The 24,218-nt window shown below is 48.5% G+C and overlaps 1 protein-coding gene across 1 annotated transcript; it reads left to right on the forward strand.

Moving 5' to 3' along the window:
• Positions 1-1,473: 1,473 nt before the first annotated feature.
• Positions 1,474-22,389, forward strand: CACNG7 (calcium voltage-gated channel auxiliary subunit gamma 7). Its single transcript, XM_001918146.6, has 6 exons — positions 1,474-1,631; positions 4,385-4,609; positions 5,251-5,337; positions 5,723-5,863; positions 20,217-20,362; positions 20,713-22,389. The coding sequence occupies exons 2-6, from the start codon at positions 4,414-4,416 to the stop codon at positions 20,968-20,970; spliced, it is 828 nt and encodes a 275-aa protein (XP_001918181.2). The 5' UTR covers positions 1,474-1,631; positions 4,385-4,413; the 3' UTR covers positions 20,971-22,389.
• Positions 22,390-24,218: the final 1,829 nt, after the last annotated feature.

Below are 24,218 nucleotides of genomic sequence, written 5' to 3' on the forward strand. Positions count from 1 at the left end.
TACACAGAGACCACTGAGCGTGTCGGGTAGATACCCCGGGCAGAGAGACACAAGCACATACATATTCACCCAGAGCAACACACAAGCTCACAGACACATAAATAAATAGACACACTGAGACCCAGAGCCTGGGAAGTCCTGAGAGGCAAGATGAAAGGCAAGCCTCCTGTTGAGAGACGTGGAGACTTGATCAGAGGGAGACACCCCACGACAGAGAAGCCAAAACAACCAGAACCTGTGAGCTTAGGAATCAGCGATGGAGGCAAAAAGCAGGCCGACGCGCCCTGGGGCCTCTTTCCTTTGACCCACTTGTGAGTGGGGGGAGTGGGGAGGACAGCCCAAATAGACCACAATTCCCAGCTGACACAGCGACGGACCCTTCCCCCCAAGTGCAGCCCTCAGCCGCCAGGGCTGATGGGAAATGTAGTCCCTGGACATGGGCAGGCCAGTAGAATGGTGTGCCCATGTCTGTGTTTTTGGAGGGGACTGAGCCCCAGATCTTCGCAGGCTCCCTCCGGGGGGCCCGGCGTCTCTTCTTCCCTAGAGGCTGTTGGGTTTCCGGGACTGGGTCCAGTTGGATGCTGGAGCTTCCCCCATCTTCCCCAACAACGCCGCGATCCCCCCATCTGGTGCCTGCGGCCCCCAGCCCCCTCTCCGACCCTCGGCGGGCGGCCTGGCCCTTTAAGAGTGGCCCCGCTGACATCACGGCGGGGGGGGGGGGGGCTGGCCCGGCTCCCGGCTCCGCGGCGGCTGCAGGACCCGGCTCCGCTCTGCGCCCGCCTGCTGCTCTAGGGACCCCGGCCCGGGACGCCCCCTCCCGCCTCCTCCAGCTGCCCAGACCCCAGGCTCTGCCCCAGGCCTGGCAAGAGCCCCAGTCCTCATCAGGGGACCCCCCCAGGATTGCCCCTGCTGTCTCTCCTCCTCAGGGTCTCTCCCTCTCTCATTCCCCCCTCTGTCTCTTTCGCCAGCTCAAGGTCTCTGGATCTCAGCATCTCTCAGCCCGAGGCCTCTGAGCGTCTCCCTGTCTCTTTCTGCCTCTGTCTCTCTGACCTCTCCACTTCCAGGGCCCCAGAATCTCTGAGCCTGGGGGAAGGAGGGGGGTCCTAGACCCAATCTCTGTCTCTCCTTTTCTCTCTCTGTCTCTTTTAGGCTCTCTCTGTGTCTCCTCCAGTCTGCAGACCTGTGAGTCTCAGAATTTCTCGGCCTCCAGGTCTCGGCGTGCTTCTAGATTCTCTGCTCTGTCTCCCCGCCTCTCTGTGTGCCCCTGCCCCTCTCGGGCTCTCTGCCTCTGTTTCTATTCTCTCTCGCTCTGCCTCCCCCATTCTCAAGGCCCATATCCCTCCCTCCCTGCATCCTTTCCCCCCTCCCTCCCCGCCCCTCCCCTCCTCCGCAGTAGCCAATGAGCGGCCGCCGGTCCCAGCTCCCGGCGTCGTCCGCCGAGTGAGGCCGCGGGCGCGGGGGGTGGGGGGTGGGAGGCCGGGAGGGGGCCGGGACGCCGGGCTCCGGGGCGGGGGCGGGGGGCGCGGGCACCGGCGACCCCGGTGGCGGCGGCGGCGGCCGGGGGAAGCCGCGGGGCCGGTCATGCGGCTGCGGGGCCCGCGGCCCGGAGCGTCCGCCCAGCCCTGAGCGAGGTGAGCTCGAGGGGAGGGTCCTGGAAGGAGTGGGGGCTCCCCCTAGGTGGCTGGGAGCCGGGGTTGGGGCTACAAGGGCCCAGAGTGACTCTGGAGGGGGTGGGATTCCAGCGGTCAGAGCGGCCCAGTTCGAGAAGCGGTGGGGGATGGAGAGACATTTGGGCCTAGGGAATCCGGGAGAAGGGGGTCCGAGGGTCCCGGAGTGGGGCAGCTGTATTCTCAATGTCCCAGTCTTAGAGATTGTGGGCACTGAAGAGGGTGCAGGCCGGATCCTTGAGGGAGGCGGTCCTGGATGAGGGGGCAGGGCCCAGACCCGATTAAAGGTGGATGTGAGTCTGAGAAGGGGTCCCCAGAAAGGGGAGTACGTATCCCAAGAGATTGAAGCGAGATGGAGTTTGGACTTGGGGCTTGGAGGATGGGACCCCGGAGATCCGAATGCCTGAATCCAGGAGAGGCTGAAATAAAGGAGGATAAGAAGGAGGCTCCAGGCCTGGAGGGAGGGTCCCAAAGGAGGAAGGGCTGGAGGCTGGAGGAGAATGAGGCGATCCATTTAGAGTGAGGAGGAATCAGAGCAAGGAAGGAGGGGGTACCAAAGGGAAAGTGAGAAAGGTGACAATGGGCAAGGTCCCAGCTGGGAGTCTGAGGAGCCAATGAGGGATCTGAGGCCCACTACCTGGGACCAAGGTGGTCAGGGTGACAGGGTTCATCATGCTTGTTTCTGAGCTGAGCAGACAGGAAGGGGAGCAGGCAGCTGGCGGTCAAACCCTGGAGCCATGGGACGGGCAGGGGGAGGGGAGGAAAGGCCGGTGGGAGCTCTGCCAGACTCCATCCCCAAGTTCTCTAGGAGGCTGGGGACCAGGCAGGGTGGGGTGGGGGCATTGGATGCTGGGATGGGAGAGGGTGAAGTTTGTCTCAGACTCCAGGGTCCTTGTGGGGTGGGGCAGAGTTACAAAGCCACAAGAATTCTGGTTAAGGAATGTCGGGTCTCAAGTCTTGGCTGCACTGATGAGGGGAGTGTTTAGGAGTCTTAACCTTCATAGTTAAAAAAATGATGGGGATCACTGGTATTCAGGGATGTAGAGGTCTCTGGTTGAGATAAGATGGGGATCCCTGGGTGAGTTCCCCAAATTATGGGATTGTGTGGTTTAGGGAAAAGTTCTTGGTGGGGGGTGAGGGTGATGGATAAGAGATTAGGAGCTCCCTATTTGGAATCTCCAGATTCCTGATTGGAATTTGGGAGGCCACAGCTATGAACTAGGGATCTCTTGTTTTGAGGGTCCAGCATTAGAAGGATCAGGGTTCTGAACTGGATGTTGAAGAGGGCCTGTAATTGGAAGTCCTAGCATGGGAGTTGGAGTCCAGAATCTCTGGTAGGGAATTTGGGAATCTTGTGATGGGGGCCTGGGGCGGGGAGGGGTTGGGATCCTGGACTTCTTGATTGGGATTTGAGAGTTCAGAGCACTGATCCCTTGTTTTGACCGATGTGCTCCGGTTAGGGTGCTGAGTTGGGGGCTTCTGAGATTGTGGTTTTGACATTCTGGTGTCTCTAACTAAAATCTTGGCTCTGGGTCTCTGGGTCCCAATGTTCTGGGACCCAGCAGCCTAGGATGGAGTTCCAGCATCTTAGGTTCAGGGACATGCCTGGATCTCGGACAAGGGGAATTAGGGTTCTGGAAGCTTGAATCTAGGTCGTGGGCCACCATCTCAGATTGGGGTACCAAATTGAGCTCAAGGCATGGGAGCAGAGTTGGAAGGTCGTGGGTCAAGGTCTTGGTGTCAGGATTGGTTGGTAAGGGTCAAGATAAGAGCCCGAGTGTTTAAACATGGGTGGGAGCCTCTGCTCAAGGTCTTAGGTAGGCCTGAAGTCAAGGGGCTGAGACCAGGGTATGGGGTTACAGCCCTTGGCTAGTGATCCACTTTGGGGATTTGTGGTTGCTATTCAGAGAAACAGAGTCCAAAGGAAAGGGGTCAGGGCGCCAGGTCAGGACATGGAGTCAGGATTGGGTAGCCAAGGTTAGGGTTTCTAGATAGGTCATGTTGCTCAGCATCCAGTGACCAACTGGATGGGCTCAGAGTCTAGAGATCTAGGCCCTGGCTCAGCGTTGAGGTCATGGGCCCTGGCTAGAGTCTGGTATTCAGGGTTGAGGGCTTGGATCAGGGCACAGAGTCAAGGTCAGGGGTGGGGGTGCTGCCTAGTCCTAGTGTTGAAGTGCCTGATCGGCATAATTGTTTGTGAATCATGAGCTCAGGCTCAAGGTTAGTGATTCTGGTGGGAGTCTGGTGTCTTGGGTTAGGGTCTTGGGTCAGGACGTGAGGTTAGGGTCGGAGGGCCTGGTCCTGGGGTTGAGAATCTGGAAATTGAGTTTCTAATCAGAGTCAGGGTCATTTGGGACCCATATCCACACACATTGTTGGAGTCAAGTTTCAACCTCTGGATCTGGGCCAAAGGTTGTGGTTGGAAATCCTATCCTGGGGTTGAGAGTCTGGCACTGGCATCTCTGACCAGGATCTAGAGCCAGAGCACAAGTCTCAGGTTTGGGAAGCCCAGTCCTGAAGTTGAAGGTCAACAGCTGGTGTCACTCGTTCAAATCCAGGGATGAGGTCCTAGGTCAGGACACAGAGGTCAGATTTGAGAAACCTCCGTTTGGAAATTGACGTCTCTGGCCCAGCTGCAGGGTCGCAGGAGGCTGCATGGGGTTGGGGACTCGAGTCGGTCCCACCGGGGCTCTCCACGGCAGCTTTCGGCCCCTCAGGCCCCGCAGGGCGCCCCCCGCCGCTGAGGATGAGTCACTGCAGCAGCCGCGCCCTGACCCTGCTGAGCAGCGTGTTCGGCGCGTGCGGCCTGCTGCTCGTGGGCATCGCGGTCAGCACTGACTATTGGCTGTACATGGAGGAGGGAACGGTGCTGCCGCAGAACCAGACCACGGAGGTCAAGATGGCGCTGCATGCTGGCCTCTGGCGCGTCTGCTTCTTCGCAGGTACGGACCTCACCTTCCCTCCTCTCAGCTGGGGCATGACAGTCCTTATCCATCGTCCTACGCCTTGGGTTCCAGAAATCCAGAAACGGATCCTGTTTCTCTCCTGGAGAGTCAAATTTCTACCCGGAGAGCCCATTTGTAGGCCCTTATTCTCTGGACCCAAGAGCCCCAATGATCACACAATCTCCAGGTCCCTAATCCCCAGAGAACCCCAAAGTCTCCCCCTTAGAAGTGGTAGTCTAGGTTCAGAACTTGTCCTCCGGACAGCTCCAGTGTTGAATGGGCAACATGAAAAAATCCACGCCTCCCAGCGACCTAGAAGGAGACTCTTCCTTCGAAGAGTCCTGCCCCCACACCCACACCCCCGACTTTATCCTGGCCAACAGCCCCTCCTCATTTGGGGCCCAGGGTTCCAGCCCTGTGCTCCTCTATCCATGGGTCTCTAGGGCAGCTCACAAGAGGAGCTCCGAGACCTCTTGCCCGCCCCTTCTGCCATCCCCTAAGAGCAGTACAGGTGGTAACCCTTGGACTAAGCCTCATATCCCCATCCCGGGGTCTCCCCGCTGTGTGTCCTGTCCCTGACTGCCTCTCCAGAATTGAGGAGCCTCTCTTCTAGTCCTGCCTTCTTATCTTCCCTCCAGGCCGAGAGAAGGGTCGGTGCGTGGCCTCGGAATATTTCCTTGAACCGGAGATCAACCTGGTGACGGAAAACACAGAGAACATTCTGAGTGAGGAGAAACGGAGGGCCTAGTCAACGACAGGGCGGGATCACAGAGCAGGTCCTGGGAGAAAGGGCAGGACCGGGGAAGGGATGGGGTGGAAGGGCAGGAGGGAGGCATGAAAGAAGGTGGGGTGGTTGGGTGTGGAGGAGGGGGCCAAGCTGAAGGGGCGGGGCCCAGGGGTTGGGTGGAGTCAGCAGGAAAGTGGGTGGAGTTAAGCCAGAGGAGGTGTCGCCTGGTAGTGAGTGGAAGTTTCAAAAAGGGAGGAGTCTGTGGAAAGGGGAGAAGCCACATAAAGGGGCTGGGGTGGTGGAAGTGAAGTCAGGGGAATGGGCAGGTGTCCTCCTGGAGACTCCCCCCTCACCCTTTGTCTCTCCCGTTACTCCTCCCCCAGAGACAGTGCGCACAGCCACCCCCTTCCCCATGGTTAGTCTCTTCCTGGTGTTCACGGCCTTCGTCATCAGCAACATTGGCCACATCCGCCCGCAGAGGACAATTCTGGCCTTCGTTTCTGGCATCTTCTTCATCCTATCGGGTGAGCCCAAGGAAGGGACTTACGGGCCGGGGGACTATTTTAGGTTCCAGGAACCTGTGGTCCCTCTTCCGCTAAGAAAGCCCTTTCCTTGCTGTGTAATCCTGGAGGAGTTGCAGAACCTCTCTGAGCCCCATTTTGTTTCTCTGTGAAATGGAAGTAGCTAGCGGCGCCCGTTCCACAGCGCTGGTTGGAGGACCAAGTCATAGCGAATGCTTATTGGGTGCTAATTAGCTTCCAGGCTCTGGTCTGATACTCACAACAACCCTGTGAGGCAAATGCTATTAATAGTCCCATTTTACAGACGCGTACCAAACACTCAGCGAGAAGAAGTCATTTGCTCGAGGCCATACAACCAATGAGAGGCAGAGCTAGGACTCAAACTCATGCACGTCACCTCCAGAGACTGCATTTTTAACCACTCCTGCTATTGTAGCAATCAACAGATTCCGAGGCTCTCTATTTTCCGTGCGACATTTTATTTGAAAAAATTTCAAGGAAAAGTCAAAGGAATTTTGGAGTGAACATCCATGTACCTGCCACTTAGAGTCAACCTGCAACATGTTACTAGACTTGCTTTATCCTCTGTCTGTCCATCTATCTATATTCCTAACCATCTATCCATCTATCTTTTTTTAAAAATGTGTTTCAGAGTAAGTTGCGGGCATCAGTAAACTTTACCCAAATACTTGACCACGCATGCCATCAGGCAGAGTTCAGTCTTGGCTTACAGTTCTTTTTTTCTTTTGAGATACGAGGCTGTTTTGCATGCGTGATCTGACACCCTTCTCATAACATCTCTGCCTGCGAATTATTATTAGCATTCACTTGATAAAATGGGGGTACTGAGGCCTGGAATTGTACCGGGAGTTGCCCAAGATACCAGCGTGAGTTCCAGAGTAGAATTCTTTCTGAAATGTTACCCTGCTCCAAATTTCACCTCACTCCAGTCCCCTTCAGTCCAAGTCAGCTGAGGTCAGCCCGGATCAACTCGGCTCTAAAACGTTTAATTCCATCCATCAGGTCCAACCAACCCCGATCCATTGTGACTCAGTTCTTCAATTCAATTCAAATTAATTCAACATAATTTAATTAAACTCCGCTCAGGTCTTTTGAACTCGGTTGATATTTTATGAACAAATCCCGCTGTATGTCTCATTTCCGTTCCATCCCCTGGGACCTGCACTCGGCTCCCTCTTTCCAGCCGACTCTGAAAATAGTTGAAGGTGGATCTTCAAATACCCCCTCCCCCAGTCTCCTCGTGGCTCCTCCCCCAGCGTTCCGTAGGCTAAACCTCCCCCGTGCCTCCAACCTAACCTGACAAGACCTTTTCCAGGGAAACCAGGGTGCAACCTCTGTGCAGAGTTAAATCATGGCATGTGGAGCCAGACACCGAGCTAAAATAAGACTCGTAGAATATCACCATCCCAGAGTGTCAGAGCAGAAAGTTCTCATCATTTTTCAGATGGAAAAATAGTGGCCTAGAGAGAGAGAAAGGGGGGCAAGGGTAGGAAGCAGGAAGACTTTTTCTTTAACCCACCCAAACATTTGAAGGAAAATCCCATTTTTTGCAGTTCCCAGAAGTGGAAACAGAAGAGGCAACATAGCTAGTCAATGGCAGAGCTGGGATTAGAATCAAAGGCATTCTAATCACAAAATCCGTGTTCACACCACTGTGCCAGGACCTGACTTCCCAAGGTCAAGCTGAGGATCGATGGTGCTATCAGGGCTGGATGTCAGGCCTCTGATGTAACAATAGAGTAATTTGGGGGGATTGGACCCCTTCCTCAAGGATGTACCCCACCCCAAGGTATCCAGTCATGCAGTTTCAAGGTTGTGGGGTGCAGTGGCTGAAGGAACATGTTGTGAACCTAGAAAGATCTGTGTTCAAATCCTACCAATTACCCACTGTGTGAGCTGCAGCCTTCCTTTGTGGAGTTGTTGAGAGGACAAACCTTGGTCAGGGTTGGGAAATTTCTTCTGCTTAAGGTCAGATAGTAAATATTTCAGGCTTTCTGTGCTATAGGGCCTTTGACCAATGACCTAACTCTGCCACTGTGCAGCTCTGTCCGTTGAAGCATCAGAGCAGCCAGAGGTGAGCAGGTAGGCGTGGCTGTGTTCTGATAACCCTTTATTTACAGACCCTGAAATTTGAATTCAATGTAATTTTTATGGCTTATGAAATACTATTCTTTTGTTTTTTCCCACTGTTAAAAAATGTAAAAACCAGGCTTAACTGGCAAACCATACAAAAACCAGGCAGCAGGTCAAATCATGGTTCGCTGACCCATGGTCTAGACAGTGGATGTAGAGGGTCCGACCCAGTGCCGTGTCTATAACAATAAGTGCTCAACACATGGTAGTATTATAAATACATACATAAATAAATAGTACTAGTAACAACCACCACCATAATAGTAAACACTATATTGAGGGCTGTGGTTTAGGGAAGTGCTTCACGCAAATTATTTCTTTTTCTTCACTTTGTAAGGCAGATGCCATTATTATTCTCACTTTCCAGTTGAGGAGGCAGAAGCATTCAGAGGTTAAGCTGCTCCAGAGTGGAAGCGGGATTCCAATCCAGGCTTTCACCGTGGCACTCTACTGCCCCATCACAATTAAAAATCATAAAAACGAAGGAGATTTGAAAGGATGGAAATAGTACTGATATCTTAGATCTTGGAATGGAGTGGTCTAGTCCAATCACCTCATGTTCCCAATGAGGAAACCAAGACTTAGAAAGAGAGACAGGAGTTTCCTGAGATCTGGTAAATCGTGGAGTTAGCATTCAGTTCTGCAGACAGTGGTGGGATGGTTGGGACAAATGAGGGACACGTCCCCCATGGGTGTTAAACATTTCTCAGGGGCCTGTGTTTGGAATAGACTAGAGGGAAAGAGACTGGAAATGGGCAAACCAACCACCAAATGCAGTGGTCCAGGCAATAGCAGACAAGGCTTGATCTGGGGCTGGGGCAGGGAGGATAAAGGTGACTGGATGACTTTGAGAGAGAAGGATATTGACAGAAGAATCAATAGGACCAGATGACTGACTGGATATGGTTGGTGAGAGAAGAGGGGAGGAGGCTGGAGTGACATTGATTTTCTTTTTCCAGGTCATAAGAGGCACGCTTCTCAATCATGGCCCATATTAACCCCTGATCCTTAAACATGCTGTATGCATCTGTTCATTCATTCACTCCTCAAACATTTACAGAGACAGCCTACATTCCAGGCCCTGTGCTGGGCACTAGAGACATGGCTGAATCCTAAATGAGAGGCTACATGCTGTCAATCACAAAACAGCCCCCAACTATACGTCAGTCAAAGCTTGTCACACATCTGCTTAAATGCTTCAGTGGATTCCCAGTGCATTAAGAATGCATCCAAACTCCTCATCCTGGCCTACAGGTCTTCCACAATTTGGCTATTGCTCAAGTCTCTGACCTCATTTCATAACCCACTAACACTCTCTCCATTGCTTATAACTTCAGCCACACTGGCTTCCTTCTACTCCTTGAAAATGTGGATCTCAACCCCACCTGGGGACTTTTACACTCATTATTCCTGCCTGCATGGAAGTCTGTCTCCCCTGATTCTCAAAGGGCTAAACCTTTCCCTTTCCAGAGTTTCTTTCTCTGACAACAGTACATAATGTTGCCTTGCCCCAACAATACTATCACATTCCCTATTTTACATTTGTTTCATAGCATTTGTTGCTATTGTCAGGCATCTTACTTGTTTTGTGACCTCTCCTACAAGAATGTAAATTCAAAAAGGCAGAGACCTTTACAAATATTTTCTCGTTTGTATCTGCAAAATCTAAATGAGTTGCTGGTACAAAGTGCATATTGATATAGTTGGAAAATGGATGAATGATAAGGACAGCTCAGGGCACTCTGGGCAAAGGGAAGACGCATTAACTTGACACAGTAGGGTGTTGGGGAGTGGGAGTGACCAGGATTCTTGGAGGAGGTGACATCTAAGTTGATGATGTGGAAAGGGCGATGGAGATGGAATTCACAGCTAGTGTTAAGACCCTGGGAAGCTTCTAAGACAGAGGTAGATGCATGTGCAGCTCTCCATGGTCCTGAAAACCTATTGTTCTAAAGCCGGGTTATTTCTGTTCAACTTGGAATGTAGGCGATCCTTGCCGACTGTGCTCTAAGAATTCTGGAGCAGATGTAGTGGAGGGGGGAGGGAGACAATTGGATTACAGAGAAAGAAAGGGGGAAGGGAAGGAGAAAAAGAAGGTTATTTTTGGAGAAGCAGAGCCACTGTAAAATGGCCGGGAAGGAGAAAGAATGACAAGAATAACTTACCTTCTCACGTTGTATTTAGATAATTTTAAATTACTGAAGACAAAAACAAAAGCAACAACAACAACAAAACGTCTTTCTATTTGGAAATATTTGTTTCCTTCACACCCCCTCCCCCCAACTCCTGACTCCTCTTAAGGAGAATGTTTGTTATGTAGAACTGTAATGTGAAACATGGCACTTACAGTGAGGCAGGAATGGTGAGCAGAAGTCAGCTCTTAAAGCACCTGGGATGTCAGGCTGCAGAATGAATACCTTCTTCTGTGGATAATAGAGAGGAAGAATTTTGACAAGAGAAGGATAGAGTCCAGTCTGAGTTTTAGAAAGAACCAGTATCTAAAACAGGGAGATAAGGATTTGAGGGCAATGGTACAGGCATAGGGAATAAGCCTTAGCTGAGTCAGAGGACTTGGAGGTGCAAAAATGGGTTTAGATTTGTGAGAGATTCAGGAAGTAAAGTGGACATGATGTGATGGCTGACCATCCTTGATAGATGAGAGAGAGAGAGAAATCAAGATGATGCCCCTGCATTTGACTAGGGTACCCAAATGAGTGAGGTTTCTGGGCTTCCTTTGGTATTCCTTCCCTATAAATCTGCTCATCTTTCAAGACCTATCTCAAAAACTTTTCCACCATGTAACACTTCGTGGGCTTCCTGTTCTTGAATGTCAAAATTGTGAAATACCAGAAGTTGAAAGCGCTATGGAAGTTCAGAGTAAGAAAAGGTTAATTCTTAGAGGAGATGGAGAAATGGTGGGATTTAGAGTGGATTTAATAAGGGGAGAGAAAGTGATGAGCTTTTCTAGAAGTTCCAGTGGTGTAGTGAGTATACTCATCCATTCAACTAGCATTTATTATGTGCTGGATCTTGTGATGGATGCTAAGAATGCAATTGGGAACAAGGTAGTCTAGTTCCAAGCATCCTAGAGAAGGTGAGGGAGATGCATGACAAAAAAAAATTGCAAATAGATGGAAAATATAATGTTAGGTGGTGATTAGTGCAACAAAGAAAAATAGGGCAGGTTAAGGGGAAGGAGAGTGATGAAGGGGGGTCGTTATTTTATCTCATCTCAATCACTCCAATTTTTTAAAGAAAATTTTGAAATCTTTAGAATAGCACAATGATCACATGTATACTTTCCTCTATCTAGATCCAACCAGATCCTGCATTTTGCTAATGTTTTGCCATATTCTCTCTTTCTTTCTCTCTCTTTCTCTCTCTCTCCATGCACACACACACAACACACACACATACACACACTTTTTTGGCTTTACGATATGGAAGTATGTTGCAGGCATCATGATAGCTCATCTCTAAACCCTTTAGTGTGCCTCTCTTAGGAGTAAGCACATTCTTCTACATAACTACAACATCATTTTCACACCTAGAAATTTTACAATAATTCCATAGTATAATTTATTCCATTTTCAAACTGTCCCAGTTGTTTCAAGAATGCCTTTTATAGCTTTTCCCCCAGAACCAGGATTCAATCTAGGTTCATGCATAGCATTTAGTTAATGTCTTTTTTAGTCTAGACTAGTTACACTATTTTTTTCTACAACACTGACTTTTAAAATATAGTTCATTTAAAAATATAGAAAGGATAGAATAACAAAATCCCATGTACTCTTCACTCAGTTTCAACAATTATCAACATACGGCGAATCTTTTTTCAGCCGTACTGCCATATCTCTCTTCTACACTGCACTACACTATTTGAAAGCCAGTCTTAGATTTTAAATTGTTTTCTCCACAAATATTTCAGTATACTTCTGAGAAATAAGTACTTTGTTATTTAGCATAGCCACAGTGCCATTATCACACCCAAATAATTAAGAATGGCTGCTTAATATCATTTACTATTTAGTCAGTGTTAAACTTCCTCGCTTGTCTCATAAATGCCTTTTTACAGTTAATTTGGTGTGAATCAGGATCCAAATTCCACTTGCGCATTTAGTTGATAGATCTCCAAAGCATCTTTAAATCTGTAACAGTTCCTCTTCTGTTTTTTTCTTGCCACTTATTTGTTGAAGAAATCTGGTCATTGTCTTGTAGAACTCCCACATTCTGGATTTTTCCAAATGCGTTTGTGTGTTGTGGTTTAATATATTCATTCATCCCTATGTTTTCCTGTAAAACTGTTATTGATGGGATCCAGTTTTTTTTTTTTTTTTTTTTTGGCAAAAACATTTCGTAGATAGTTCGTGCTGTTTATATCATAGTGCATTACTTCAGGAACATAATCGTGTCTAGTTGTCTCTGTTTGAGGTGTTGAGATTGGTCACTGGCTCAGGTGTTGTCAGCTTGAGCCATGCCATTGTCCTTTTGAAGACTGCAGGATGGGGTGTCTCGTAGGATATCTCACATCCTGGATTCGTTTGATTGTTTTCTCATGGCATCATTTAATTTGTTCCTCTTTGTATTTTCTGTAACCTGGACATTATATCTAGACTAGAGGTTTCGCTAGATTCAAGTTAAACATGCTTGGCAAGAATGTTCAGAGGTGGTGCTGTCTTCTTCGTATGCCATCACTTCAGGCAGCAAATAATGTCAGGTTATTCCAGCACGAGTGGAAGTTTGAACCCTCGGGCAAGGTCGTGGTCAGCAGAGCTTTCCACGGAAAAAGTACATTTTTCTCTTTACAATGAGTAAGTAACTTGCAGAGTGATGCATTGGTAACTTGTGGGGGAAATCTCATTTGGGGATACCTATTTTATTTAAAATTTTTCACTTTGGAAAAACTTTAAACCTACAGAAAAGTTGCAAAAATAATCCAATGAACTCTCCTATCCTTCACTTGGACGAATTTTTAACATTTTGCCACATCTTCCTTTCTCTTTCTCCCTCTTCCTCTATGTAGCTGTGTATGTATATGTTAGATCTGTTTTATATATATGTATATTGGTGGAACCTCTTGAACCTAAGTTGCGAACAGTTTACCACTAAATATTTCAGCAAGTGTCTCCTAAGAACAAATGAATTCTCTTTCTGGGGCCAGCCCCGTGGCCGAGTGATTAAGTTCGTGCGCTCCGCTGTGGTGGCCCAGGGTTTCACCGGTTCGGATCCTGGGCACGGACATGGCACCACTCGTTAGGTGAGGTTGAGGCAGCATCCCACATGCCACAACTGGTAGGACCTGCAGCTAAGACATACAACTATGTACGGGGGGATTTGGGGAGATAAAGCAGAATTCTCTTTTCTAACCACAGTATAATAATCAAATACAGAGAGTTTAACATTTGTACAGCACTATAGCTAATACACAGTCCGTATTCAAATTTCACCAATACTTTTTATTTATTTATTTATTTATTTATTTTGAGGAAGATTAGCCCTGAGCTAACATCTGCTGCCAATCCTTCTCTTTTTGCTGAGGGAGACTGGCCCTGAGTTCACATCCATGCCCATCTTCCTCTACTTTATAGGTGGGACACCTACCACAGCATGGCTTTTTTTGCCAAGCGGTGCCATTTCCGAACCCTGGATCCAAACCAGCGAACCCTGGGCGAGCGAAAAACGGAACGTGTGCACTTAACTGCTGCGCCACTGGGCAGGCCCCCCAATACTATCTTTTACAGTCATTTTCCCACTGATTTTGAGATCCAGTCTAGGATCATGCCTTCTATCTTCTTGTTGCATCTCTTTTGTCTCCTTTCATCTTTTATATAGTTCCTCTGCCTTTCTAAAAAAAATCTTTCATGTAGAAGTTTTTTGAAGAGTGCAGCCAGTTGTTCTGAAGAATGCCCCAGAGTTTTCTCTCGAGTAGGTTCAGGTTACACATTTTCAGCAGGAGCCCTACATAAATGAAGCCGTCGCTTGCTCGCATCAGGAGGTATTGGTGTCAGTGGGCCCCGTTACTGGCGATATTTGCTTTGATCACTTCGGTGAAGTTGTATCTGCCAGGTTCCTTTACAATAAGGGAAGTTGTTGGTTTTTTAAAAAATCTCTTTGTAGTTAATAGATATGCCATGGGGAGATTCTATCATCCAGCGATTTAACACCCACTGATGATGCTTGCCTCAGTCCCGATATTACCACTAGGATTGCAAATGGTGTTTTCTAACTCTGTCTTTCCATCTACGTGTATACACCTGAAAAGAAGAGATTTCTCTTTTGGTTTATTTATTTATTTATTTAAAAATATATCAGTATGGATTCACATGTTTTTAAATTCAATGTGTTACATGCCATTATATTATTACTCGTTTTGATGTTCAAATTGTCCCAAACTGGACTATCAGGAACGCCCCTCAAACTAGTTTCTGTGTCTTTTTCTGAGCACTTCCTCACTTTGTGGCACAAGGACACTTTTTTTCCCCAAGTAATTTTATTTGGGTTATAATGGTTTATAACATTGTGTAATTTCGGGTGTACATTATTGTTTGTCAATTCCTGAATACACTTCATCATGCTCACCCCTAGTAGTCTAATTTTTATCCATCACCATACATATGTGCCTGTTTATCCCTTTCGTTCACAACCCCAACCCCCTCCCCCTCTGGTAACCACTGTTCTCTTTATCCATGTATTATCTTCCACACACGAGTGAAATCATGCAGTATTTGTCTTTCTCTGTCTGGCTTATTTAGCTCAACATCATGTTCTCAAGCTCCATCCATGTTATCGCTAGTGGGACTATTTTGTCTTTTTTATGGCTGAGTAGTATTCCACTGTATATATACACCACATCTTCTTTATCCAATCATCCATTCCTGGGCACTTGTATTGCTTCCAAGTCTTGGGTATTGTGAATAATGCTGCAATGAACATAGGGGTGCGTAAGTCTGTTTGGATCACTGATTTCAAGTTCTTTGGATAAAAACCCAGTAGTGGGATAGCTGGATAGTATGGTATTTCTCTTTTTAATTTTTTGAGAAATCTCCATACTGTTTTCCACAGTGGCTGCACCAGTTTGCATTCCCACCAGCAGTGCATGAGGATTCTCTTTTCTCTACATCCTCTCCAACATTTGTTGTGTTTTGCCTTGGTAATTATAGCCATTCTGACTGGTGTAACGTGATCTCTCATTGTAGTTTTGATTTGCATTTTCCTAATAATTAGTGATGTCGGGCATCGTTTCATGTGTCTGTTGGCCATCTGTATATCTTCCACAAGGACACTTTTATGCTCCTGCTGCAGGCTTCAAATCAGCTATTTCTCCTGGGAGCCCTAGTTCCTTATTTAGTCGGGGATGATATTAGAGATGAAACTCTGGGCACTAGGTGTGCTCATTGTTGCTGAGATGTCACTGCTTCTTGAATATTTCACGACACAAAGTTGGGAAATGATACGTATTTGTAAAACAGGAGTTTGTACACCTAGACACCACAGGATTCTTCCTTGTTTTACCCCATTCTGATCTGTATCTTCCTTCTTTCAGAATGAGAACTCCAGTTCCCCAAAACATCAGTATACTTACAGATTTGCTCAACCCTACAATGCACACAGAATAATTGCAGAACTGTTAGTCTTAGCCCACTCCCAACAAAAAACCTGCTCGGTAAGGTTCAAGATTTCTCTGCAGAAATCTTTTTTGTCTTTAGACTGAGATATATAATCAAAGTACCATCTTCAAAAGTTACTTGAATTACTCCTGTGGTTATATTGTTCATTTGATATAAAGTTAGCTTCATTTATTTTTGTTCGTATCAATTTTAGTTTTTTTCCCCGTCCTTCTTGATCTTATTTTTTGCACATATAAAATACTAGCGTAGTTCCAAAGGTCAGAATCAAGCAAAAATACGTACTAAGGGGAATGCCACTTCTTTCCCCTCTCTCCTTCCTATTCTCACCTCCCTCCTGTAGGTGATCAACTTCTTTTGTTTATTTTCCTTCCTATGTCTCTTTTTGGAAAAATAATCAGATGCACGTTTGTATTTTTATGTATCCTTTCTTTTTGCTTAAAATGTAGCATCCTGTGTGCATTACTTTTTTATTTAGTCATATCGTTTGGAACCATCACTGAACTCCACATCAATTCATAGAGATCTCCCTCATTGCCATTTCACAGTGGCACAATACTTTGTCATGGGATGTTTTCTAGTTTATTCCATTAATCCTCTGTGTAAGGGCATCGAGGGCATTTCCAGTATTGTGCAATCACAAGTAATGCTCCAGTGCATTAACCTGCGCATATGTGCTTTCACATCCTTGAACAGATATCTTCAGGGTGAATTTCTAGAAGTGGGATTGCTGGGTCAAAGGGTAAAGACGTGTGTGGTTTTGTTAGATATAGCCAATTCCCCTCCATAGGGGTTGTGCCATTTTGCATTCCAACCAGCAATGTGTGAGAGCTGCTGTGTCCCCCGGCCTCGCCAGAAAAGTATGTTATGAAGCTTTTAAACTTTTTTGGATGATCTGATGCACGAGGGATGGTATCTCCTCATAGTTTTCATCTGCATTTCTGTTATTTTGAGTGAGGGAGCATTTTTTTCTCTCTCTGTTTTTATTGAGTTCATAATAGTTTACATCATCGTGAAATTTCAGTTGTACATTATTTCTTGATGTCACCACACAAGTGCTCCCCTTCACCCTCTGCGCCCACTCCCCACCCTCCTTCCCCTGGTAACCCTGAACTAACTAACCCTGACCTGTTTTCTTTGTCCATGTGTTTGTTTATATTCCACATGTGAGTGAAGTCATATGACGTTTGTCTTTCTCAGTCTGCCTTATTTCGTTTACCATAATTCCCTCCAGGTCCACCCATGTTATTGCAAATGGGATGATTTTGTCTTTTTTCTGGCTGAGTAGTATTCCATTGTATATATACACCACATCTTCTTTATCCAATCATCAGTCGATGGGCACTTGGATTGTTTCCACGTCTCAGCTATTGTGAATAGTGCTGCAATGAACATAGAGGTGCATATGTTACTTTGGATTCTTGATTTCAAGTTGTTTAGATAAATACCCAGTAGTGGGATAGCTGGGTCATATGGTATTTCTTTCTTTCTTTCTTTCTCTTTTTTTTTTTTTTTTTGAGGAAGACTAGCCCTGAGCTAACTACTGCCAATCCTCCTCTTTTTGCTGAGGAAGACTGGCCCTGAGCTAACATCCATGCCCATCTTCCTCTATTTTATACATGGGACACCTACCACAGCATGGCTTTTGCCAAGCGATGCCATGTCTGCACCTGGGATCCGAATCGGCAAACCCCGGGCCACCTAATCGGAATGTGCACACTTAACCACTGCACCACCAGGCTGGCCCTGGTATTTCTATTTTTAGTTTTTTGAGGAATCTCCATACTGTTTTCCATAGTGGCTGCACCAGTTTGCATTCCACCAGCAGTGTATGAGGGTTCCCTTCTCTCCACACCCTCTCCAACATTTGTTATTTTTAGTCTTAGTGATTATAGCCATTTTAACAGGTATAAGGTGGTATCTTGTTGTAGTTTTGATTTGCATTTTGAGGGAGTATATAAAAAAAAAGCAAGGAGATGATAGAAGTCCTTTCTAAAGAGGTCACAAGGGAGGAAAGATCTAAATAAAGTGACAGAGAGAGACATGGAGAAATCTGGGGGGAGAGCATTCCAGGCCGAGGAAACAGCGAGAGCAAAGGTCCTGAGGCACAAAGGAGCTTGATGTGTTCAAGGAAGAGTCGGGGAGTTCACATGGTCTAAGCAGAGGAAGAAATGAGGGATGAGGCTGACAGGCACCAGGCCATGTAGGCATTGTAGTCCAGGGGTCAGGAAGTTTTTTCTGTAAAAGGTCAGATAACAAATATTTTCAGCTTTCCTGGCCATCCAGTCTCTGTGCAACTACTCAACGTTGCCGTTGCAGCCACAGGCATGATGTAAACAAACAGATGTGGCTGCATTCCCTTAAAATCTGATTTATGGACCCTGAAATTTGAAATGCATGTACTTTTCAAATTGAGACATTATAATTCACATAAGCTGAAGTTCATATAATTCAGTGTTTTTTAGTATAGTCACAAGGTTGTGCAACCATCTCTGTTACCCAATTTCACAACATTTTCATTACCCCAAAAGGAAACTTCACACCCTTTAATAGCCAGTCACAATCCCCCTTCACTCTATTCCCTGGCAACCACTAACATACATTTTATCCCTGTGGATTTGCCTATTTTGGACGTTTCACATAAATGGAACCTACAATATGTGGTCTTTTGCCTCTGGCTTCTTTCATTTAGTGTATTCTCTAGCTCCATCCATGTGGAAGCATAAATCAGTGCTTCATTCCTTTTTTTGGCTGAATAATATTCCTTTATATGGCTATACCACATTTTGTTTATCCCTTCAGTTGGTAGACATTTGGGTTGTTTCCACTTTTTGGCTGCTATAAATAATGCTGCTACAAACATTCCTGCATAAGTTTTTGTGTGAACATATGTTCCCAATTCTCTTGGGCAGATACCTAGGAGTGGAATCACCGGGTCATATGGTAATTCTATCTTTAACACTTTGAGGAACTGCCAAACGAAATTCACATACCTTTTAAAAGCATCATTCTTCTTTCCATTTTTTTTTTCAACCATTTAATTACGGAAAAACTGTTCTCAGCTATGAGGCCATACAAAAACAGGAGGTGGGCTGGATTCCGCCCTCAGGCCGTAATTTGCTGACCGCTCTTGTAGCGATGGAAGGAATGTAGATCTATTCAGAGTGTGATGGGCACACAGATGATTATTTGTAGGATGCCAGGGGAAGATGCTGATAAGGGTTACTTGGATTAATTTAGAGCAGGGGGACTTTACAGCCTCCTTAAGCCACCCTTGGCATGGCTACTGATTAAGAGAAAATTCATCTTGAAGAGGTGGTATTTGCCTCTTAAAATTTCTCAAACCAGGGCCAGCTCAGTGGCGTAGTGGCTAAGTTTGTGCACTCTGTTTCGGCGGCCGGGGGTTCATGGGTTCAGATCCTAGACACAGACCCACACACGGCTTATCTAGCCCTGCTGTGGTGGTGCCCCACATAGAAAATGGAGGAGCATTGGCACAGATGTTAACTCAGCGAGAATCTTTCTCAAGCAAAATGAGGAGGATTGGCAACAGATGTTAGCTCAGGGCCAAGGTTCCTCATCTAGAAAAAAAAAAATTTCAAACCAGACCTCTCTTCTTCACCTTCTCCATGTGCCTCGATTTCTTCAATCATAAATGGAGATAAAGTTGGTACCTACTTGAAAGGGTTGTTGTGAGACTTGAATGAGTTAATACATACATAAGACCAAGAATGGTGCCTGGCACAGAGCAAGACCTATATAAGCAGTTGCTATTATTATTGTTGATGCTGTTGTTGCTATTATTATCCATACAGCCTCAGCTCAGGTTCATCCTCTCCACCTGGAATATCACAACTCCAGTTTCTCCCCTCTAATCTCTTCCCAGAACAAACCAGCCCTAAAAGGACCTTCCAACACTCCTACTCAGCCCTGTCCTTCCTCTGCTCTACACCTTCCATGGCTCCCTATTGCCCTGGGCATCGATGCCAAGCTCCTCCACTTGGCGTGTGAGGCTCATCATGGCCATGTCCCTACCGGATTCTCTGGCCTCATTTCTTGTGGCTGCGGTCCATGTTTTAGCTACATGGACGGATTAGCTCAATGTTTCCCCTCCAAGCCTTTGCCCAAGCTGGTCCCTGTGTCTGGAGGCCTCATCCTTTAGACCATGGACAAAGTCATAAAGTCATTCTTCCAGGAAGCCTTCCTGGACTGCCCCCACCCGCGCCCCTGCCCCAGGTGGGTTTGGTGCCTCTCCTGGATCCACAGAGCTCGGTGCTACGGCTTCCTTTACAGTACATGTCACCATGTATGTGACTGTCGACCAGTGTCCAGATTTGCCTTCCTCAATTGCACTGTTAGCTCCTGGATGGCAGATCTGGAGCAGGAAGCTTCCTGACTCAGCTGGGGGTTCCTTGCACCCAGCCAAGGCCCAGCACACAGCGGGCTTCACAAGGTGGAAGTTGGTCCAAGACAGAGCCCGGAGGAGAGGGGAGAGGATGGCAGTGAGATGGGGAGGCAGTGGGGCTGGGGAGAGGGGTCCACTGCTAATGCAGCGGGGCACCCCTCTGCTCCTCCAGGCCTCTCCTTGGTGGTGGGCTTGGTTCTTTACATTTCCAGCATCAATGACGAGGTCATGAACAGGCCCAGCAGCTCTGAGCAGTATTTTCACTATCGCTACGGGTGGTCTTTTGCCTTCGCTGCTTCCTCCTTCTTACTCAAAGAGGTGATGTCTGTGGGGCCCAGACTCTAGGGTTTTGAATGGGGGAAGGAGGGTTCTGGGGGGCCTGATTCTTGGGTCCAGGAGGAAGAGGAGGCTGGGGGTGTAGACTCTGGATTAAGAGGGAGGTGGCGGCTGGGGCCTAACGTTTGGGTCCCAGGGAGGAGGGGCTGGGGGCCTGGACCCCTGGGTCTGAGGGAGGAGGGGCTGGGCGTCTAATTCCTGGATTCCGAGGGAGGAGGAAGCTGGAGGCCTGGAATCTTGGGTCCTATGAGAAGAGGGGCTGGGGGTCTTGAGTTTCGGGGTAAGAGGAGCCCGGGGCCAGCTTCTGGGACTCTGACCATGCCTCGCCACAGGGGGCTGGCGTGATGTCCGTGTACTTGTTCACCAAGCGGTACGCGGAGGAGGAGATGTATCGTCCGCACCCGGCCTTCTACCGCCCGCGTCTCAGCGACTGCTCCGACTACTCGGGCCAGTTCCTGCAGCCCGAGGCCTGGCGCCGCGGTCGCAGCCCCTCCGACATCTCCAGCGATGTATCCATCCAGATGACGCAGAACTACCCTCCCGCCATCAAGTACCCGGACCACCTGCACATCTCCACCTCGCCTTGCTGAGGCCCCGCGCCTAGGAGCTCCCCTCCTCCTCCTCTTGACGGGTGTCTCCGCCACGCAGCTCCCTTTCCTTCCTCGGGACTCCTCGCTCCCACCTGGAGGACGCTGCGCAAGCTTTAGGCCCCACCCTCTTCCCGATGGCCCCGCCCACCGTCCTAACCCCTCCCTCGTTCCAATGGCTCCTCCTCCCTTTCCTGACCTGTCCACTTCATTGGTCCCTTCCACTTCCAGATGACTCCTCCCCCTCGATGCCCCGCCCCCTTTCCCTTAAGGCCCACCCCTTTCCTCTGGCCCCTCCCCTCCCAACCTATTACCTCTCCGAGTTCCGCTGCGCTGCGCGCCTGCGTCGGAACGGTGGTCTGTGCAGCCGCCCCCCTCCCCTGAGCACCCCGGCCTTCCGTCTCTCCGCAGGAGCGCTGGGCTGAAGAGTAGGTTCCGGCAGCCGTCAGGAATGCCAACCATCCTCTTCTCCTCTCTGCCCTGACTCCTCTCTTTCCTGGCCTAATCTGACCTCCGGACCTTCGGGGTCCTCAGGTGCAGCTGGGGGACCTCCTTGCTCCGCCCACAGCTCCAGGGTGGGATGGGGGGCTGGAGGCCGCGGGTGTGGTTAACCTGGCCTCCCCGCCCTTACACATACACACATACACGCACACTTCTCTGCCCCCCCTTCAGAGACCCCATTCTTTCTCCCTGGCTGGGCTCTTTTCGGCCTCCTGAAGGATCCCTGCCTTTTAGGGGGCGCTGTCTAACGGATCTTCTTGCTTTCTCAGCTGTCCTGGGCTTCTTTTTTCTTCTTCCTCCAACTCTGTCTCCTTTCCTCCTTCCCACCCGCTCATCTCAAGCCCCTAGGTGCATCCAGCCCGCACACCACACAGGGACGGAGACCCTGGGGGTGGAGAGGATTCCTCCAGCCAATTCCACACCTGTGCCCGCCTCTTCTCCCCGAGGCCCCGTCGGGGGAGGGAGAGGCAGTAGCGGGGGTCGACACCCCCCCAAACCTCGAAGTCTTCCATTTTCTGGCACTCCTCATTGAAGTCCCCCTTCCCATCTCAGACCCCCAACTCTGGCCTCTTTCGAGGGTCCGTCTGCCCCCTTGGACAGATCGGCTGGGGGCACCAGGAACTCGCCCACCTCCCTTGTTAGAGGAGGAGGGGCAAGGTAGCACAGTGTCGTACGCTGAACCAGGAAGGCCCCCGGGGTGGGGGGAGGGGGGCAGGGGAGGGACGGGGCCTTTTAGTTTGCATCTTAGGGGGGAGGGGGGAGCGCAGCAGTTAACCTGTCTTTACGCAGCGATTTTTAACGAGGCTGGGGGGAGGGGGGCTCTGGGGGTGGGAAAGGGGTGGGGTGGGGGGGCCTGGCTCTTATTTACCGTGTATCATATGTAAATACCGACAGAAACTTCAATAAACTTTATTTCAAACACGTCTCCGCCTGCCCGGGGTTGGGGGGGTGGGGGGCATAGGGTCCAGAGAGCTGGATCCACATCTCCACCGCTAGGGTCGGGGGGCCTAGGGTGCTGCGGAATAGAGATGAGATTGGTGTTCGTTAAATGGCTTCATCCTCATAATTCTTAACTCCAGCGCTTTATAATTCGTTCCGTGTAAAGCATGTAGGACAGCAAACGACATGGGTCAGGATCAATAAAAACCAACTCCCGGTGTGACTCTGACCACTTAGAGTGGGCTACTATTACTCGCCGTCCTTCTTCATTCGTCGCTTCATTTAATTTTCTCCCCAAGCCTGCGCGTTGAGTTTACTGGACTGGCTTTGCAGATAGGGCCATGGAGGTGAAATGACTCGCCCAGGGTCACACAGGTAGAAACTGGCAGAGCCGTGAGCTGAAACTAGGTTCGCCTGGTTCCAAAACTTGGGCTTCCTTCTCCTCACACCGGGGAGCGGTGGATGCTCCTAGTGCCTGGCTCCGTCACCCCGTGAAGAAATAACTGCTACCGTTTATCGCACACCTACTATGAGCCACACTTTCCTCCCTTGCAGGATCTCGTGAGACGTTCCCAGCAGCACTGATGTAGGAATTATTACACACACACACACACACACACACACACACGCTTCTGTCTCAGGTGAGGGATGGAGGCCCCACAGCGGCCTCTCAAATCTATAATCTCACCCACGGCCCGAGGGACTGAAAACAGCCTAAATGTTAGTTATGCTTATTCTTGAAATGGATTGAAGAGGGAACACAGGGCTGGCTCTCCGTTCCTCTGCCTCGTCTACCTGTAGCCTCTTCAGGGGCCGTCAGAACTTCTGCAACCACAGCCACAGCTGGTAAAGGCCACGACCCCATTTATCATCCTGTCTTAGGTGTCCGGCTCGGTGCTGAGCACTGCTCGTTCATTAGCTCATCCGATTCTCCCCACCATCCTGCCAACTGAGCAGTCCAAATAGCCCCATTTTGTAGATGACGAAACTGAGGCTCAGGAGCGTAATGTCACCTAGCTGGTACCATGCAAAGGAGGATTCACGCCCAGGCTCTCTGAGCTCAGAGTCTGCTCCTGCCGCTGCTGTATTTTACTACTCTGAATCTGATGCAAACTCATTCTGTGACCTTGAGCAGGTCTTTTAATCTCTGGGGCCTCCGTTTCTTTTTCTGTAAAAAAGGAGGAAGATGTGCTAAAAGGCCTCCAAATCCCTCTGGAGCAGGGAGAGTCATGGGGGTAGTTTAGGAGGAAAGAAATAAGATTCAGCAGGATCAGACTCCCTGGGGGAAATCTCCTGAGTCATCTTCAATGATTTCAAGAATTTCTGGAGGTCATGCTTGAGATTTGGGATGGCAAATATGTTTTTAGCTTCTTTGTCAAGATTAATCGATTCCTAGTGGCTGCCCGGAACACAGTGTGGAGAAGGATTTTGGACATCTGGTCAGTGGGAGAGGATGTCCTCATTGATTGGTGCTGTCTGCCATCCTGATCAATTGGTGCTGTCTGCCTTGCCTGCGGGATGGCCGGTTGTGGTGCCAGTGCTGGATATTTGCTGATTTGTCCAGAACTTAACAACCTACAATTTATGTTCTTTTAAAAAATTGAGGTAGTTTTTTGGGTGGTTGTTTTGTTTTTTACATTTTAGAAAGTGGCATGGGATTCCATAGTTAAAGATTTATCTTTTTAAAAATTATATATTCAATATTTTTTGGCTTTTTGCTTTTTTCTTGGAAGACTGGCTCTGAGCTAACATCTGTTGCCAATCTTCCTCTTTTTTTTTTTTTTTCTTTCTCTCTGCAGAGTCCAGTACAT

This window comes from Equus caballus, chromosome 10 (assembly GCF_041296265.1).
Source record: "Equus caballus isolate H_3958 breed thoroughbred chromosome 10, TB-T2T, whole genome shotgun sequence".
In the NCBI taxonomy this organism is placed as follows: domain Eukaryota; kingdom Metazoa; phylum Chordata; class Mammalia; order Perissodactyla; family Equidae; genus Equus; species Equus caballus.